Raw genomic sequence first — 19593 nt, 5'->3', positions numbered from 1 at the left:
TCCCACTTCTGGCAGGTGTAGTTAAAGTTAACTATAAATACGACGGGGTGCATGTAGAGAAGTAATTTCTCTAAACGGATCAATATATTGTAATATCATTTCCTCTCAAGCAGGAGGACTGCAGCTCTAAACGGAAGATGAGGGACTAAAGCCAAATAAACTTGACTCAACACTGCCACCTCATGTACAGCAGTGGTGACTTAACCTCCTACAACCTGTTACCAATTTTAAAGTTGGTTGATCGCTGCACAATCCTCCATATTGGGTAATGAGAAGGTCAGTTTATTAAGTCATGGGTAAAGCGCAGTCCTGATTCCTTCGTTCCGTTCAGGAACTGCTGCTCTGCCGTAACCTTCACTTCAGGTTTCTCTTCCTCCTTCGTCTCGTCTTTGTACCGATTCTTCAGAGTCACAGCTCGAGCTTGAAGAAGAGAAACACATTCAACACGGTTTCACCTCCGGTCTCTGTCGTTGCGTTGTTTTTAGAAGGGGAGTATTTGTGTTGTTGTTGTCGAGCTGCTGCTCAGACCTCCCAGATCGAGTGTGCCGCGTTAACAACCAGTAGAAGAAGAAGGTAGGCGTGTATCATTACACAGAAAAGAGTTTTTCTCCCGGGCTTCGTTTTCTTCAACAATCCCAGTAATGTCTGTCGAATGATTTCTGTCTCCTGCTGCGAAACTGCTGCATTATTCTTTTGTTTTCTTGTGCAAAGCATCGTAATCATGCGTCTGTGATCTCGGTATAATAGGCTTTGTTAACTCTCGTGGTCGATAAGGATTTCTGTACCTTGGGCGAGGCCTGCAGACAAAACCCTCGATGTTCCAATAATTAGGAAGAAGCTTTGGGCTGTGCAGAGGGACGGTTGTGGGTTTTCACCCTCAACACAAACCCAGCTGAGGCCCCACGAGGGAAACCGCTAGACCTCCCTCCTTCCCTGAGGACTATTTAGCACTTAATACAGTTTCTGTATGCGTGTGGGTTTTATTCTATTTAAAAGGCCCCCTGGTTTTGAGGTATCATTCGACGTTCATGGTGTTTTCATCCCTCGCCTCTCGGGGGGGAAAGTCCCTCCTGGAAATCAGCTCAGTTTGTTTGTACAACATCTTGAAATGACAACCGCGTTTAAGTCCAATCCAACGTACTCCAAAGAGTCCTTGTATGTGATCTCAGTCAGTTTTTACTTAAACACAATCTTTTAGAAAGCACGCAATCTGCAGTTTCCAAGGCCTGTTGCTTATTACTTATTCTTTCATGTGTATAGATTTTAGTTTGACAATCCCAGAGGAGCCAAAACTTTGCTTTTCCTCCTGATTTCTCATGTGAGAGCCTTGCTGGGAAGTCCTGCGCTCAACCGTGTTGTTTCTTCATCTACTAAAAGTTTGCACAGATAAAAGTGAGCACAGTGTTGTCTTGACGTTGATTTACTGAGGATGAAGTCAAACTGATGTGCAGAATAACAGACGCGGTAAAATAAACTATGACGGGTTTGTGGTAATAGAGTATAACTTGTTAGAGTGCAGTTTATTCACAGATATTGTGGAGAACTTTTGCTTCAATGTAAATGAATTCGATGCTATCGCATTTCATTTTGTGCTTGTGGAGGCTCAGAGCGCCACCTGCTGACTAGATGGAGAACTTCACCCGTCAAAACAGGGTCTAAACTGCACAGAACTTTCATTTAACCTCCATTATTATGCACAATCTTAGTAAATCTGGCCCACTGTAGAGTCTTCTCTGCACTCCGCTTGCACAGAATCTTCTCTGATATTTCTACCGAACCCTGCTTCACAATATTCTCCAGACCGTAACTCAGCATCAGCAGAGGAGCTGAGCCCCTGCATGTCTTCGTACTGCCAACTTTGCCAAGACAAGCTCATTAACACCACATTTGCACCATATGCCTCATTTCACTAAATAATGGTTTCCAGTGTTGTTGCTGTAACCAAGATACAGAAACCGCAAAAGACACTTTCAAATCGTCAGATGGGTTTCAGGATTATCCAGTTCATGGCTGCACAATGGAAGCTGGATTAATTGTAATTATTTTGGGTTTACTCTGGTATAATGTGTGTCTCGTGAATATTACAGTTATTATATTTAGATCTGCGTCTGACGCGTTCCCATCATCTGTAAAACGCTGCTCCTTCGTTTGCATCTCGCTCGCCAACTTTCCTCTTACAGGAAGTCAAAACAAGTCAAGAACTGCACGGCACTTATTACAAGATAACATGAAGTGATGTGGCATTTATTTAGATTTGTGTCAGATGTGGAGCGGCAGGAGGTAAATTCGCAATGAAACAACCCCAAGATCTGCACTTGTATAATTAACACAGCGTCTATTTTAGATGAATATTTCAATATTTGAGTCAAAGACTTCTGGCAGCTGGTTGTTGTTGGTGTTGGTTGCCCATGTTAGACACATATAAATGTTGCACCAGTGTGCTGGAACGCCATATGTATTTATATATATATATATATATATATATATATATATATATATATATATATATATACACGAGCGCATGAGACCATGGTGATGAAATCAATGGTAATGTGCATCTCTTGCGCCTGTGTTGTATATTTCATACAAGATCTGAGGCGCTCCTATTGTGCGCATGCCTGTGAGATACAACTGAAGTGTCTGCTTTTCTGTCTTTCCAAGGCCATTTCACTCCCAACAATGCAGGGAGGAGAGTTACATGTGCAATATGTGCTCCTCACCATTTAACCATATGTACATGAAGATTCTTATTAGAGTGCGGCTGATTCACAAGAAGCACACTAAACTCACAGAAATATATATATATTTTTAATTCTAGTGATTAATTTTGATTGAATGACTTCCTATGATTTCACAATCAGCACCTGTGCTGAAGGTGGTGCTGATTTCCTTCTTCTTTTTACAAACAGAAACACCTTTTCAGACTTTCCATTGTACTTTAACGTATTAGTATAAACTACTTTCCCCAACTCTTTAGTAGACCCTGACATGGACAACGGCCAAAACAAAGGCAATACGTGGTATTTGCTGGAGGAATGTACTTTTATAAATATTTCTGAATTACTTTTATTTCACTAGAAAAATTAAGAGAGTCTATAAATAGGTTGAAAACATAGTTGAAAATAAACTAAAAACTAAAAACCAAAAGAGCTTTGTGTTACAGTGAAAGTCTTTGTATACAGCCTTCAGCTGTCAGGCCTGTTATAACTTATTCTATCATAAAGGTACAATCAGTTCTGATTTTTTGGTTTATTACAAAATATCTACATTTTCCTCTCTAAATATTGCTTGTTCTCATCAAGACACACTTATGGGAAAAAGGTAAAGTGTGTAAATGTGTCTCTGTTGGTTTTATGACGTCCCCATGTCGAATCACAAACCAGGTAAAAACTGAGAAATACTGATATCTGAATACAATAAGGAGCCTGGAGGTCTCTGGTATGAGTACACACGCTGACTGGCCACTTTATTAAGTACCTGTAGAGTTTAGAATGATCCAGTATGTGAATTCAGTCTTTACAAACGTCGTCATGTTTAGTGTCTCATGTTTTCTGCAGTGGCATTGAGCGGAATTAATTAAAAAGTATTTCTAATAACTTGGTCACCTAATTTAAACACAGTAGAGAGTCGGGACGTCAACAAAGACGACAATATTCACATTTTGTGTCTCAAATTCCAAAATGAACTGAAAACGTTCTTGTTTGTCAAATGCATAAACATTCGACCTGAAACAACGTTCTGACATACAGGCCAGCCTTCAGCTCCTTGTCTGACCAGTTCACCTTCACAACAGCTCCAGTTTTAAGAAGCGCCGACTCAGTCGTTTCCACTTCAAATCATCAACATATCAACCTCAAGTTGAACTTTGAGGACAAAACATTCACTTGTGGCTCAAGCCAGTGGTCATAATGTTATGGCTGATTACATCGAAGAACACAAAACTCGTTATGAGGATGTTAGGAGTCTTAAAGAATAATTTTATTTTTCCTTTTTGACTTTGAATTTTCATCTATTTGTTCAGAAATGAGATTTAAGGACTTAAAGTTCCATTGTGGAGAAAATTATCTGAAATTACAGACTTTGTGTTTCATCTCATGTCACCAACAAAAGGCTTCACGATAACCAGTTCTATTGAAATGGAGGAAAAACTGAGCTTACAAAGTCACTCAGAGGAATTTAATTAACATCAGCACAGTCTTCACATTGAAATCGCCCAATTAGTACTTAACATGAAACTTTATTTATGCAGCAGTTTAACAAGCTTCACTGGAAGTTTGGTGAAACTTATGAAAATATAAAACTTTTCTGCACAAAACTCAAGAAGTGTGTGTGTGTGTGTGTGTGTGTGTAAGGTTATTTGTTGTCCTTGTCTTTGTATTCTGAATAAACTGAAGCTGATGAATCAGTTTATTTCCTGTAATTTGGGTCGAACATCCCTGAATCCTACCAAACTGGTATTTCTTTACTGTTTAAGATAAATTGTGAACCAATTAACAGCAATTAGCTAAAAACAACAGATCGATTTCACACATAATTTGCTCTAATTGCAAGAAAAACAAAGCGGGAAGTTGTGAGTAGTTTAAAGTGTCAGTCAGCTCAACACAAATACAGTCTCATTATGATTTACCTCCAGAAAAACAGAAAGAGCAATACATTTATTTATGTAAACTGTCACACTAATTATTGGAACTTGTCAATATGCATCTGGAAAACCGTGTGTGTGTGTGTGTGTGTGTGTGTGTGTGTGTGTGTGTGTGTGTGTGTGTGTGTGGCACAGCGTCCCCAGACAGGAGGCACATACATGATTCAGACTCTGCGGATCCATGCATCCATGTTTAACCGCGGCCTCCGTCACTCCGCCCACTCCCACCGAGCGTCCCACGCCGCCGTGTGTGTTTTCACACCCATGAGCTGAGCGGCTACTCGTCTGCACACGCCTGATACAACATGCATGCGCTGATGTTGTAGTGTTTTGAATATGCATGTACATGAAAGGGAAAGTACGTATGAATTACAGATAAAGGGTTACATGATGACAACTGTACAATACCCATATTTTCCTGTTTGACGTGACAAACCAGGGCGTGTGAGAGTTTCAGATACTTAAAAGAAAAAAAAGAAACTATTTAAATTGAAGCACTTTACAATCATATCACTGCCTCCTGAATGTGATACCTACTGATTTAATTGGAGCCCCCGGGGGGCGAGATGCCTCTCTTCATGTTCAGGATCGATCATTTGTTTCAGATTAAATTTTTCCTTTAATATTTTATTGTGTATTTCCACTATTTCCCATTTGTAGTTTCTTCTCGTTCATTAGCCGCATTACAATTGTTCCTGTTGCTTGTGGGTATTCTTCTTTTTTTTTCAAAGACGCCACTGAGTTCTTGCTCTCCCAGCAGGATTTATAAACGATAAAATAGCTTCAGTCGTATTGAGGAGTTGAAGTTTTCTGCTTCATACTCGTTACTGACGATGTAAATTACAATAACAGTTGATACCTTTGCTTTAATTGCATTAATTATCTTGAATTGGCTGTGAGGCAGGTCAAAACAATTACATGTATGATCTTAGTCGACCCTCATCACACGACCAAAGTGCACTGTTTGTCACAGCGCCACCTGGTGCCACTCATTAGGCTTTATTGAAATAAAATCAAATTATTGCTCATTTAAGTGACGTAGCACAGCAGCGTATTTACCTCTGTTAGGCTGTAATTGTAGGAGGATGATATCCAGATGAAACATCCAACAGAATACCCATCAGTATATTGGAAATAAGAACATGTATAAATAATGTTGGAAGGTTATAAATGGTTGGAGTTCTGCTTTAATGTTTAAAAGATGAAGTTCTCCCCGTTCCCCGCCTGCTCCTGCTGCTCATTTCTTGGTTCTGCGGCGTTTGTTTCTTCTTAATGCACCCAGTGAATGTTATCAGAGCCAACCAGTCTCGCTGTGTTAAATGAGTTTGAATACCAACAGAATAACTGTGTTGACTCAGCATCACGTTGGAAGAACAATGTGCTCTGTGCTTAAACTGTGGCCGGAATTGAATTTGCTGCTCAAGTTTCTTTCGAGGGAGACGCATTCATTTTCAATACTCGTGCTTCTTTGAAGTAGTGAAAGTAATGAATGCGCACATGAATATGTTTGATTACCACTCTCTTTTAATATATTTCCAAAGGCTGAGCTTTCTAATGTTCTGGGCTGACGAGTTCCTCGATCAGTGGCTGAAGGACAGACATCAGTTGTTCTGGATTCAAGTCCAAACATTTCTTTGTCGTTAAAAAGCAAAATGTTTCCATCAAAACCTTAAAAGGGTCATTATATGTAAAATTCCCTTTCTGAAGGTTTTCAGCAGTACTAATCGTCCCCATACCTGGACTGACGTCCCAGAAGTGAAGACAGTCTGTCCTCTCTCTCCCTGGCTTGTTTCAGGTTTTAAAAAGTGTGTTGCTCCAACCAGCCAATCAGAAATCAAACCCTATATAGTGTCATTGGGGGTTTAGCCAATCCCAATCAAGGTAGGCCCTCCCTTTGACTCCTCCCACAATTAGGCAGCTCTGCTGTGGCACATGGCACCACGAGAAGAAGTACTTCCTCCTCTTCCCAAGATGGGCATGTGTGGCCAGAGCCAGTCCAGCTCTCACAGACACAGCAGATTCTGAATGTAGCTCCTATGATCCAATAATCAAATGGAGGAACATCTAGGAGAAGAAATAAACTTTGAATACAAGATTTGTAGACCAATGAGACCAAGTGGAAGAGTTGAAAAGCTGGATGATGTGACCACTTTTAAAGTTTTTCAAATCTCAGAGATACTTTTCTATCAGCAGTTACTGTACTGGGTTCCCTCAAAGTTGAGCTGTTCCTTTAGGAAAGTCCCCAAATGTAGATTTCTGTCTTAATATCCCTTGGTTCAGTTTACTCCGTAACTCACAAAACAAACCAGGCTGCTGAGGGTGACCACTGTTCGTACCACGACCACCACCATCTCAACGGATGATGTCTCCTAATTACATTTTCCCAGAGATTGAACAGCGTTCTCCTTACAGTAAATGTCTACTAATGTCAAAGGAAACATTCTCAATCGGCTCCACACAGCTTTGTTTGCAATGTCAATGAATGTTGACTTTTGCCTTTGAATTTCCCTTCTCTGCCTCGACCTTGAATATATGACATATAATCCATCCATCCACCCCGCCTCCTCTTCAGCAGCTCCTTCAACTGACATCAACATGACATTTTTTCCTGTTTTGCCGTTGGTGCGGTTTCCTCGCTGGTCCACTCCGAATTGATACCGAGGCCAAAACTATGACTAACGGACTCGTTTACATCGACGTAGGAGTGGGAGGCAACTTATGAGGTGCTTGACAACGGCTCGCTTTCTGACAGTGATTCAGTTTTCTGTACAGGACCGTGTCTGATTTCAGCCAGAAAAAAATCAAAAATCAGCTTCAACAGATGGTCGTTTATCTTATGGCCACATCAAGAAGGACACTGGTGGCATATCAGAGGAATCGGGGTGACATAAACATAATGTCCTATTCAACACAGTGGCAGATGGTGTTTTAATTCTAACAACTATGTCTTCTGTAAGTGATGAAGACTCTGGTGATTTGGCCTATTTTAGTGTCTGAGGCACAGCACACCAAAAGACAGTACCCGTTAATACTGATTACATTTAAATTTGTTCTCTTAAAAATGTGTTTTCTATTGCAGTTGATTATCGGCGTTGTCATATAATTCACTCATATACCTTCTGCTTTTAGGTGCACATGTTGAACCCCATTGTTGATCTCTTTTGAGTGTCTTGATATTTCTTCAAAGTTAGATAATTAGATTTTGACGGTCAAACATCCGATCAACTTGTGGATTCTTATTTTGTTCTACTTCAAGATTGCAGTGAATGTTTTTAGATGTTAGAGCTCAATATCATTGTAATTTAATGTTTTATTCATTCTGTCGATTCAGTATTTCTTTAAAGTCAACAGAGGACACACTCGGTGGGGAAAAGGTTCGTTTGCAGTCTGAGAAATAAAGAAAAATGTCTTATTAAGTTCAACCTCATTGTTGTGGACCACTGATTCCTTCTAATTCATGTTCCCGCCTCTCTTCTTTCTCCAGGTTCGTTGATGAACCAGTCAGCTGACCTGCTGTCCAACACCTCGTGCAACGAATCCACCAACGACTCCACCACCTGCCCGTCCGCGGACAATGGCGACGCGGCGGGAAGCCCGTACAAGGCCTTGGAGATGTTCTTCATCGCCCTGGTGACGGGCTCCCTGAGCTTCGTGACCGTCACCGGAAATATTTTAGTCATGCTCTCCATCAAAGTCAACCGCCACCTACAGACTGTCAACAACTATTTCCTGTTTTCGTTGGCGTGCGCAGACTTGATCATCGGCGCCTTCAGCATGAATCTGTACACGGTCTACATCATCGTGGGCTACTGGCCGCTCGGCCCGGTGGTCTGCGACCTGTGGCTCGCTCTAGATTACGTGGTTTCCAACGCCTCAGTGATGAATCTGCTGATCATCAGCTTTGATCGGTACTTCTGCGTGACCAAGCCCCTCACGTATCCCGCCAGGAGGACCACCAAGATGGCGGGACTGATGATCGCAGCCGCGTGGATCCTGTCCTTCATCCTGTGGGCCCCCGCCATCTTGTTCTGGCAGTTCATCGTGGGGGAGCGGACCGTCCCGCCGGGGGAGTGTTACATCCAGGTACGGCGCCGAAACAACGGCAACATCGTGTTTCCGTGTCATATTTAGGACGTTTTGAGCATTTAGAATTTATTGTCCTCAGCTTCATCTTGAAGTTTAATTTTAATTCTTAATGTTTCATCTCGGTAATCTCAAAAATGTTCTACACTTTCTGTATTTGTTTAATTATTTTTTTATTCATTCTTGACGTTTAGGAAGAATTCTCAACATTCTGATTTAAGATTTCATCTTTTTCACATTGAAACTTTGCAGGACAATCACACATTTTGTATTTGTCTCATTGACTTCAATCTCAATTTTTAAAAAAAACAATCACTCTAAATCAACAGAGAAACTCTTAATGACGGATAAACTCACAGTAAGTGAAACTTCGATGTATCACAAGGCAGCAGGTACTTTGTGGTGGCGAGTAACGAGGAGGCGCCGACCACGAGCCTCCAGACCGGGTTAAAAGGTGTCGTACACGAGAGAGTGCCACTGGATGTGAGTTTCTCTTTGATGTTTCTCCGTTTGTCGGCTGGATGCTGAGGGGAACTTTTCCCTCAGCCTGGATTTCCCTGATAGAAATGAATGGTTCATTATCAGCCTCTGCAGGCTCCATGTTGATCCACTCAGCGGCTCTGCAGGTCCGACGTGGAGAACCCAGCCGGTGAAAAGAGTCCTGACAGATCTCAGCACTGCCTGCAGGGCAAGACGTCACATGAAACAGAATTATTAGCCCGTCTATTTATATTAGAGAGGCGCTGTGAAGTGGGGAAATTATTGAACTTCATTGTAGTGCAGATTCACACGTCTTTCTCTCCTTTCTCCGCCTGCAGTTCCTTTCCAACCCTGTGGTGACATTCGGGACGGCGATAGCGGCATTTTACCTTCCCGTCATCATCATGACGGTCCTGTACATCAACATCTCGCTGGCCTCCAGGAGCAGGGTGTCCAAACACAAGCCCGACAAGAAAGAGAAGAAGGGGATAAAGTGAGAGTTCAGATATTTTCAACGTTGTCAGAGTTGGCGTGTTCGCCCACATTTTGCATCACTGCAATATTTTTGCAAAGATGGGAAAGGTTGTTTTCTGCCTTTCTCATTGGCAATCAGGGGAGATACAATGAAGAAAGGTTGGAAACGACTGATTCAAGAAAGAAAGATTGGCGTAATGCGAGTGTATTTACTGAAAACACATGATCCCAAGCTTAGATAATAACAATCTGCAGAGAAAGTGTGTTGCACTTCAGTATTCCTTCAATGAGCCGGCTGTACTTATAGTTGTCTTATAGCAACCACACATTGGACTGAAGTGTTCATTAATGAATCGTCTGTTGTCACGTCATGAACCATCTGGTGACCAGTAGCGGTTCTGTTGTCATAGTGAGACACTGAATCGCTCTTATACGTCCTTGTTGCCTCAACTTATCTCAACTCAACGTATTAATAAACAAAACCCAACAAAAATGACTGAAACTCACGATTGAGAGGCAAACAGAACAGCATCATATTCAGTAGAGTAGCCTCTGTTGACCAAACGCCACACTGACAGGGTCGAACATCACGTTTCCATGGCAACTGGACGTGATGACAATCGGAAAGTGAACACAGCATACAGTCACTAGTTTGAGTTGCGGACCGCTGTGCATCTATAAGACTCACTCTTCTGCGTTTGTTCTCTCCGCGTGTGAAATGCTCCAGTGGCGACCCAGAATGCATTGCTCCTCTGTGTGGGAAATGTTACGTACGTGGAGTTTACCGACACTAAAGTAGACAACAATGTAAGATTTATAGAAATGCTGTCATCCTAAACATAACAAAATTAATTTACAATAGGTGAATTCGACCTGTGAAAATTCCATATATTTATGGAATATTTCCAAAAAAGGTTCATTCATTCACAAGCCCTGAAGATACACTATTTCAGATTTTAAAAATTATTTTATTTAAAATATTCTCAGTTCATATTTACATTTCAACCAGACCAAACTCATTTAAAAGTTAAAAAGACAAAACATTAACTCGTTAACAATATTCAAATATTGTAAGCTGTGTCCGATTAGACTGTGTTACTAGAAATGCAACATCTGCTGTTAGATTTTTATTTTCACGTTGAATATGTAATTCACAACTGACCTCAATATTTTCCCACTTTTTGGGAAAGTTGCTGCCGTTAGCTCAAACTTTAAAACCCGTACGACATCTCGCCAGAAGAGTTTTTAAGTAGGTTAATGAATCACAAACTGACGTCTAATTCGTGTTGCTCGGGCTATTAGCATGAATTAATCATAGGCGCAATTTGCGACAAAATTAATTAGCATAACATGTCCGCGATGAATGATTCATATCCATTTGTGCATGTTTTTGAAGCGAGCTTGTGGTTCTGTTGTCGCAGGACTCCCAGCCTGATAAAGAGTCACCTCTTAAAGCAGAACAACAACAACGAGACCAGTCCTCAGGCCAGCCCACGCTCCACTCCCAAACTCAGCCTGGACTCCACCACCACCGCCGTGGAGTCCGTGAAGAACGGCCGCCTGGACGAAGCCAAGGCGGCTCAGTCGGCGCAGCCACAGCCCAGCCCGGGAGTCACCCAGGTATTGATGGGTGTTTGTGTTTGTGTTTGTGTGGAGAGAGTCTGGAGGGCGCTGCGATGCTGCTCGTCGTCCCAACTTTCATGTAACATTCACTTTTCTTTATTTATTCCCACATTTTAGGAGCCAAATGGCCAAATGCCAGATTAGAAATGTACAATCCAAAGACTTCTGCAAATTGGGATTTTTTTCGCCTAAACAGCGGCCTGCCAATTAATGAGGCTGGTGTCAAATTACAAGCACAAGCTGTTGCAGACTGAGCTAAAAGCTTCTGGATCAAAATAACGTTCCAGTTTGCTTCAGACAGACGAATATCTAACAGACCCTCTCCTCACCAGTGTTTGTTTCTTCCTTCAGGAGGAAAAGGAGAGCTCCAACGACTCGTCCACAGCCTTCATTCCTCCCACGGAGCCCAAGGACAACACCAACAGCGAGGCCGCGGCTGAGGTTTGTGTCTGAAGCCGATTTCAGAAGTTTTCCGCGAACTCATCTCCTCAGTCAAGCAAGTTGCACGCTATGTAGATGACTGTTAGGAGCTGAAACTACATTTTATGTATCGCTCTACCCGTACGGTCGGGCTCTGGAGGAACATTCACACTGTGCGCCGTGATTGGGTTTGTCAATCATCCATTTTAAGCTGTTGCCGCCACTTAAATTCTAACTGGGCAGATGCAGATGCATTTTAAATTGAGTTTACGGTGGCATATTTGAGCGCAGTTGCACAAACAGATCGGGTTTGCTGCTGGCACAGCTTTACACACACAATTAAGAATTAGGAGGTAATCTTCCAGTGTCAGAGACAGAGGAGTTATTACGGATGTACATAATATTGTGGCTGCAAGTCCGTTATTAAAATAACCAATCTTAGTTGGCACTTGTAGTTATTGGCAGAAGAATAGAATAAAACCTCGTTGGGAATCAGAACCACACATGGTCATTTCTGTTAACCTGCATGATAATACAGTGAAAAAGTATGGGGGGGGGGGGTTCTTTCTTGCAAAACCACCCTTTACCACTAGATGGTGTAATGAGCCACTGATGTTTGGTCTGTTCCCTGTCAGATAAGAAAAGTTTAAGCTTTGCAGAACGACATTAAAAGGAAAAAGATTATTATAACCTGGACCTTACATTGACTCATCAAACCACCAAAAGCACAAACACAACATCACAGTGAAACATTCACAGTTTTCACGATATGGAGTGACTTTACTGTCGACATACGACTGAGAGGCGGCAGTTCGAGTGTCCTCTCAGCACCGCGTCCTGGAGGCGTCGTAACAGCTTCACCACTGTGAAACTTCTTCAGCACACAACCAACTGTTGAAACCCGGACTTTAGCGTCTGCGTCTTCACCTCGCAGCCTGTTTTTTAGAATATTTTCACTGATATGAAGAAGCTCTCTGGACTTTTCTTCTGGTCACAAAGAAAGAGATGTGCAGCCTTTGGAGCTCCCTCCCTACAGTCTCACCCAAATACAGAAACAGAATTAGAAATCAGAGTAGCGGGATGTTGAACAGGTCCGTTCTAAGTTCTAGAAAATTGAAAATGATCTTTGCTATTCTGGCACATTTATGCCATTCTAACAGTGTCAAAGTGTTTAATTCTGTTGGTGGAGGTCACCCATTCATGAACACGCACACATCCGCTGCCTTGCAAGATGCTCGACTTCTATTGGGAGCAGCTTTGACTACAAAGACTTGTAGAAATATGTTTTCTATTGCAAATGTAATATTGTCACCTTCAGAGTAGACTGAACCACATTTTCCAATTCCTCTGATGTCTGGAGCCTCGGTTCATGTTTCATTGTGACACAATCTGATAACGTTTAACAGGCTTTACTCAAACGCCCAGCAACCCAACAAAATGATCCCGCCAACAAAGCATTCTTGTGTTTTACTCCAGACTGTCGCCAATCCCGACCCGATTGCCACGACGGCGAGCAGCTCCGCCATGTCTAAGCTCAACGTCAGCTCCAGGTGGTCCAAGATAAAGATCGTAACCAAGCAGGCCGGGGACGAATGCATCACCGCTATCGAGATCGTCCCGCCGGTAGAGGGAGCCGAGAGGCACTCCATCCCCATCAGTCGCCCTCGGACCGTGGCCAGGAAGTTCGCCAGCATCGCCAGAAGCCAAGTGAAGAGGAAACGGCAGATGGCGGCCAGAGAAAAGAAGGTATGTTGACGGGTGAACTTCATAGTGGAAAAGAGCACAACACAAAAACATACTTCAGTCATCGGTCAGCTGATTTATTATTACTAGTTAGCATCGATATGAGCTAACGGCTACAGAGTGTAGCTCTAGTTATTATATTGTGTTATTTTGCATGTCGTGCCGCTCGTGTGTGCAACGTCAAGTTTGTGCTGTTTTTATAGGAGCACACCTTTGAGAGTGTTCAACAGAAAATCATGAGCTGAGCCGATGTCTGTCCGTCAAATTCAATGTCTCTCTGGAAATCATCAGATATAAAGTCGACCTTCAGGTGGAGTTTGCAGGAATTCTTCGCAGTGTAAACGGTGTTAATGTCCTTTGTGGATAACGAAACCTTTCATTCAGGTCAAACTATGAAATGTCCCTCTACAGTGTGAAGCAGTCGTGAGGTTCAGTCTTGGTTAATCACAGTCAGATTTCCTCAGAGGGGACAGAGTCATGTCTTTATGCTGGAAGGGCTGGAGAGCTCTCCAGGCCTCATGGCGGCACATTTTTCCTCCCCGGCGAAGATGCCAGAGGTTAAGATCAGACTGTGATCACACTGTGATGTGTAATTTTGAACATGATTGAATGATAGTATGGAGCGGCACAGACAGAACACACCATGGTTTTGCATGGCGGCATATGTCGGCTGGGTACACCGGGGGCTCTGCTCTGCCAGTCCAGCAGTGTGTGAACGTATGGAGCAGCTGTTTCAGAGATGAGTTGGCGTCCTGCTATTGTTTCTTCACTTAATTATTGCAGCGAGTGACAGATGGTGTAGGAAAATGTTCCTTCGGAGTTTTTCAAAATGACATTGCAGGTATCCTCAACAGGCCTTTTCCCTCGTTTTGATCTAACGTGCTTCAAAAAAAGTCCTCGTAAGCAACAACAGGTCAACATTTGAAATTCAAATCACCGGCAGCCAAGGAGAAAACAGGAGAGTTTATTGTGCTCTATACCAAACAGTCTAGAGTCTGTATTTTTGTTTGTTTATTCAGTCATTACGTGTAAACCTTTGCTGATTTCCGCTCGGACTTTTCAGAAAGCTTCTCTTCTGCTGTACAGAACAAATCAAACTGCACATTTGAAAATTGCTGCTTGTTAAAAAACATGATGTCAAACATAAATGGCCTCCGATAGTTTTCCATCTCATGAGGTTCACCCAAGCGGAAAATGTAGTTTTGTTTGTCTCGTTAGGAAATACAGCAGATTGGAAGTTCACTTTACTGGTGTAAGACTGAAAATCGATAGAAGACCTATTTCCTCCTTCACTTTGACACGAGCAGAAGAAACACAAGAAAGCAGGAAAAGGAAATCAAGGGTCGATTTCAGTCAGAAATGCATGTTGACACTTAATTTGATAGAAATATTTCAATAATTTTTACAATCCAAATGAGAAAATTCCTTTTATTTTAGTTTTTCTGTGTCTGATTTGACTGAAGTGAGTTCACAGCCGGGGTGCTGGACTTTAGTCAAGATGAATGTACAGTCCATTAAAACGAAAAGACATCGAGGAGACTCCGGAAAGAGGAAATGAGAGATTTAAAGTAACATGATTCTTTGTGTAAACCCAATAATCAAACGTAATCATCAAGAAAAGGAGGAAATGTTGAGGGTTAGATTTCAATTAGACATCAATCACTGCAAACAAATGATAGAAAGTACAGAATTAAGACTCAGTTTTTCCTCTTTGAGGCAATATTACCCATCAACGTACAACAGGTGCATCATAGACAGCAGTCAGATGAAACATGGGAAAATGAAGAACAATCCCACGTGTTGGGATTTGGAATTGACTCAAACATCGACACCAGGATCATCTGATTGTGTCCCACTTTGCCCCCTCCACAATCCTCCGGATGGCTTTCAGATTGTTCGCCCACCGGGGCTTTTGTGAGTGAGTGGGCGGTCCTTTCAAAGAAACACAAACAGCTCTGGAGCCGTCTTCCCGCCGTGGCGGGTTGGTGTGCAGCCCAACTGTCTTTGCGACGGGTCTTCTGATGCCTCGCCGCCGGCCAGCGCCTCAGGCTCAACCTCAGAAACAGGAACCGATGTCTGAACTTCTGGCAAAGCCTCCAAGGCAACGGTTCCCCACCTTCTCTCTCTGCTGGATCCCTTCAGATCGTGGCACACTGAAGCTCTCTGATTGGTTAAGCCATTCAGTGGAGTCGCCCACTCTGACACAGCACACAAAAGCACAGGGCTGCGACTTTCACATCAACAGAATTAATCTGATGGATCAGATTGGACATGCTTCATGTTTTATTTTAGACAGTATCAGTTAAAAAAGAAAAGCAACAAATACATCAACAAATGTGAAAGACGAGGACAGAGAAGCCTGGAAGAACTACAGGCTCTTTAATGGAGAACGAAGCTGGCTCACTGGATTATTTGAGTAATATCATGCTGGAGTTTTCTCTCCTCCTCCGGTGTCAAAGCAGAGCATGTATCACCTCAAGACACTTGTTATGAACACAAGCACATAAAGTTCACTCTCATTGATTTTCTACGTCAGGACGAACTTAATTGTGAGCGTATTGATTTTCACGGGAGCAGCTAACAGCAGATTGTCCTGTTTTTCCCTCCGTGTCTGCGCAGGTGACCAAGACCATCTTCGCCATCCTGCTGGCCTTCATCATCACGTGGACGCCGTACAATGTGATGGTGCTGATCTCCACCTTCTGCCACTCCTGCGTCCCCGACACCGTGTGGGCGATCGGCTACTGGCTGTGCTACGTCAACTCCACCATCAACCCGGCCTGCTACGCACTGTGCAACGCCACCTTCAAAAAGACTTTCAAGAACCTGCTGCTGTGCCAGTACAAAAACATCGGCACCAGATGAGGTGGGTGGAGGAGATCCAGGCAGGGACGGAGGAGGGGGTGAAGGCACACCGCCTCCAGGACGGGCCACAGATGTTGGGAGGTGACTGGAGGAAGAGGAGAGCGGTTTAATCTCCCAGCCAACGACACACACACTGCCTCCGCAAATCTGAGATTCGGCCTCCCCTGATGGAACAAAGCTCACAGTGAGTGTAAACGGTTTCATAAACAGAGAAAATAACTGCAGTGGTGGAACTGGGATTGACCCGATCGGCCGTAGCTTAAAGAGCCGAGCCAGACAGTTCCTGACGGGGTGGTTTTACTGGGATGGCCTGTTTTGACATACGAACGGAAATTAGAAGGTCAGTGGTTGAATTCTCTTGACGAGTCTTTCCGACTGGGATTGGAGTTCTACCAGTGTTTGAAAAGAGATAAAAGGAGGAGGGAGCTGGGTGAAACCTCTGCCAGAGGAGATGTATAGGAGCTATAAGAGACAATCAGACGGCGGCACTCATGGGAGGTTCGCCTCATTAAGAAATGAAAGGATGAGCAGCTATTAGTCTTTTTTTAGAGCATAAAACCTTCAAAGGTTTGGTTTGTGAGATTCAATAGTTGTTTGTTCATCCAGAGTTCTGACTGTTTGCTCTCAGCGGGAAGTTTTCAGGAGATTTGGAATTCATTGTGTTTCATTCTGTCTGCTGGACATGAACACTGTAAGTGGAGGCCACATTGACTGCTGGTGTTGAGGTGCCGGCATGCACGCCGCCATGAATCCCAATCATTGAGGATTCTATTCTATTGAGGATGCAGGTCTTTACTTATTTAAAATAATCAGAACTCATTCATTTCTCAGCAGACATGCAGTCATGATCCAGTGACGCATTTGTACATTAGAAAATGTGTCATTTCATTTTGAACAGACATCCAGGAACAAACCAAACCACATGAAAACCATTAGAAAAATGATTGAGTTAAGTTTACTTGTGTAAAATCCTCCTTCCTGTAATAGAAGTGAATTTACACGAGAGGAAGAGGAATCCTCATTCAAGATGGCCGCCATGCTGATACAGCAGCTCCAATTGGCAATCAATGGAAAGTCTGCTTATACATGTCTGTTTCTACTTATGTATGTGTGTCAGTTCTGTCAGTGCCTTCTTTCATCCTTTATTTTTGCCTCTGAAATTAATTTGAAGGAGCTCGTTACACCTCCTGGTGGTACAAGATGGTATTGCGGCATTGGAAGGCTGGTGCTGCTTGGTTAGATTATCAACTATAGAATTGTTTTGGGGTGTAGTAGGTTGGCATATTAGAGCAGACTGAAAAACTAAAGAAATTAAGACAACATGTTGTAAAGCTGCTGAGGCAACATTTACAGTCACTTTCTGTAACAAACAGCAACAGCAGGAATTAAAAACTGTCAAAAGGGAGGGTTATTCTGAATATTGTATTTGTATTTTTCAGAAATTGTTTTTCTGGGGACCAGTTGGAAAATCCCCTCGATACTTTTTAAAGGAATCCTCCAGATGCTAATTCCCATTTCTGGAGCACCCTGAAAACGTCACTAAATCCATCAAAACAGACATTCTGTGGGATTAAAGCTTACCTCAGCTGCTCAATCTCTCTACAAGTCACACCTGTTTAACAGCTGATTTAAATACGCAGCGCTTAAACAACATGCATATGGAAGAGGGAGTACCGAGTGCGGAGAGCGGGATGAAAAATAGAAGAGGTGAGGGAAGACGAGAATGTAGCTCCAATAGATGTTCAGGAGGAGGGAAAAAAATTGACACAGAGAAGAAGGGACTGGGATGAATGGGGAATGGGGAATGGGGAAAAGGGAATTAGGGAAAGCGATGATGAGCTCGTGGAAGGAAAGTAGGACACGATAGAATGGAGACATCCAGAAATCCCACTTCCATTCCTGGTCTCCTTCCGCTAATGCTCAGGCAGCAAGTACAGCGAGAAACACAATTACAGACAAGTTGCAAACATAGTAATTGGTTGAAAATGACAATTTCACACTGAAATCTCACACTGAAGAAAAGACTTTCTTATGATAATGCCACTTCATGTTTGGTGTGGTGGAGAGTTAACGCAGTGTACTACTCTGAAAATATACACATCTAAAGCCAGGATTTTCTTTACCAGTTACAAAATGTATTGAGTCGTTGTTGGTGTGACTTGAATGAGTAGATAAACCCGCAGGGTTACAGATAATTGTGTTTGTAAATTCCTTTGCAACTATTATCTGCTGGCAGGTCAGGAGTTTCAGCCTTTGCTGCTTTTCATAGATTTTGTTTTTAAGAACTGTTGACAGTTCCAGGACAACCAAGACACTTCTTTGTCTCATAACACCCTCTTGTGGTACCAAGTGGTACTGCAAGTGTCAAACTAAATCAGCCAGCTCTTTAACTTTGCAAGAATTACAAGAAGTGCAGGTCTTAAACACATTTGAAGTACAGCTGAATCATCACTCTCTTGTTCTTAGGATATTTTTTAATTGATTTCAATAGAAATTGTCCTGTGGAGCCTGAGAACTTCTACGTTTTGTATATTCCATCATGACAAATGAGTCTTTTTTCCTTACTAAGGAGGGAGTCTGAGGTCATGACTTGCTTTATGACTTTATTCCTGTCCGACGGGGATTTGTGCTCCGTCCTTTCCAAATGCTGAGAAATGAAACGTCTGAGCCAAAGTGCTGGAAATCCTCGGCGGCTCAGCAGGACTCGGGTCGGGTTCCCGTCTGCTTATAATGTGACGTTCTCAGCTTAGCATTGGCTCAGGAACTCATCAAGACCTTGTCAAGCGTCTATTGCTCACAGTGTGGAGGGAAAAAGGGAGGAAATCATGACGTCTTCGGCCTGAGAAGTGAGTGAAACGTCCGACCCAGGCCACTTTTAACCTCAGAAAGTCGTCTGTGAGTGTCGACGTTACACCTCCGCAGCTTAGCATAATTTAACAACGATAATTGTTTCCAGATTCATTTACACATAAAAAATGTAGGAAAGGACTCGTGATAAAATCAGCATCTACGGTACTCCTCAGTACAGCCTGTGAGCAGCGGAGTGTCTTCACACAATCAGTCCGAAATAAATCACAAAAAGAAGAAAGAAAGAAAACAGCATAGTAAAGATAGCCGGCAGCGGTTTCCCATCACACTTTCTCCAAAGTGCCTAAAGTCCAACAGATATTTGTCTGTTTAGCCACAAAGTTCAGCAAAAACCTAGAAGGCAGCAAAAGTGCAAAAGTACATTGTAAAGTACAGATATTTATGTTAAAACAAAA

General features: G+C 42.6%; 1 protein-coding gene across 1 annotated transcript in view; it reads left to right on the top strand.

Annotated features, from left to right (window-relative positions):
• The window catches only part of chrm4a (cholinergic receptor, muscarinic 4a), a gene marked incomplete at its 3' end in the record, with an annotated part of 31420 nt that extends 15090 nt beyond the window's left edge, over positions 1-16330 (top strand). The window contains exons 2-7 of the mRNA XM_080493176.1: positions 8127-8725; positions 9544-9698; positions 11101-11299; positions 11654-11743; positions 13199-13468; positions 16085-16330. Coding sequence (XP_080349302.1) covers positions 8127-8725; positions 9544-9698; positions 11101-11299; positions 11654-11743; positions 13199-13468; positions 16085-16330 — 1559 coding nt within the window. The remainder of the gene's footprint in view (positions 1-8126; positions 8726-9543; positions 9699-11100; positions 11300-11653; positions 11744-13198; positions 13469-16084) is intronic.
• Positions 16331-19593: the final 3263 nt, after the last annotated feature.

Source organism: Lipophrys pholis, assembly GCF_963383615.2.
Source record: "Lipophrys pholis genome assembly, chromosome: 23".
NCBI lineage: Eukaryota > Metazoa > Chordata > Actinopteri > Blenniiformes > Blenniidae > Lipophrys > Lipophrys pholis.
The sequence above is the reverse complement of the archived record's forward strand: the minus strand, read 5'-3'. Positions and strand labels throughout refer to the sequence as shown.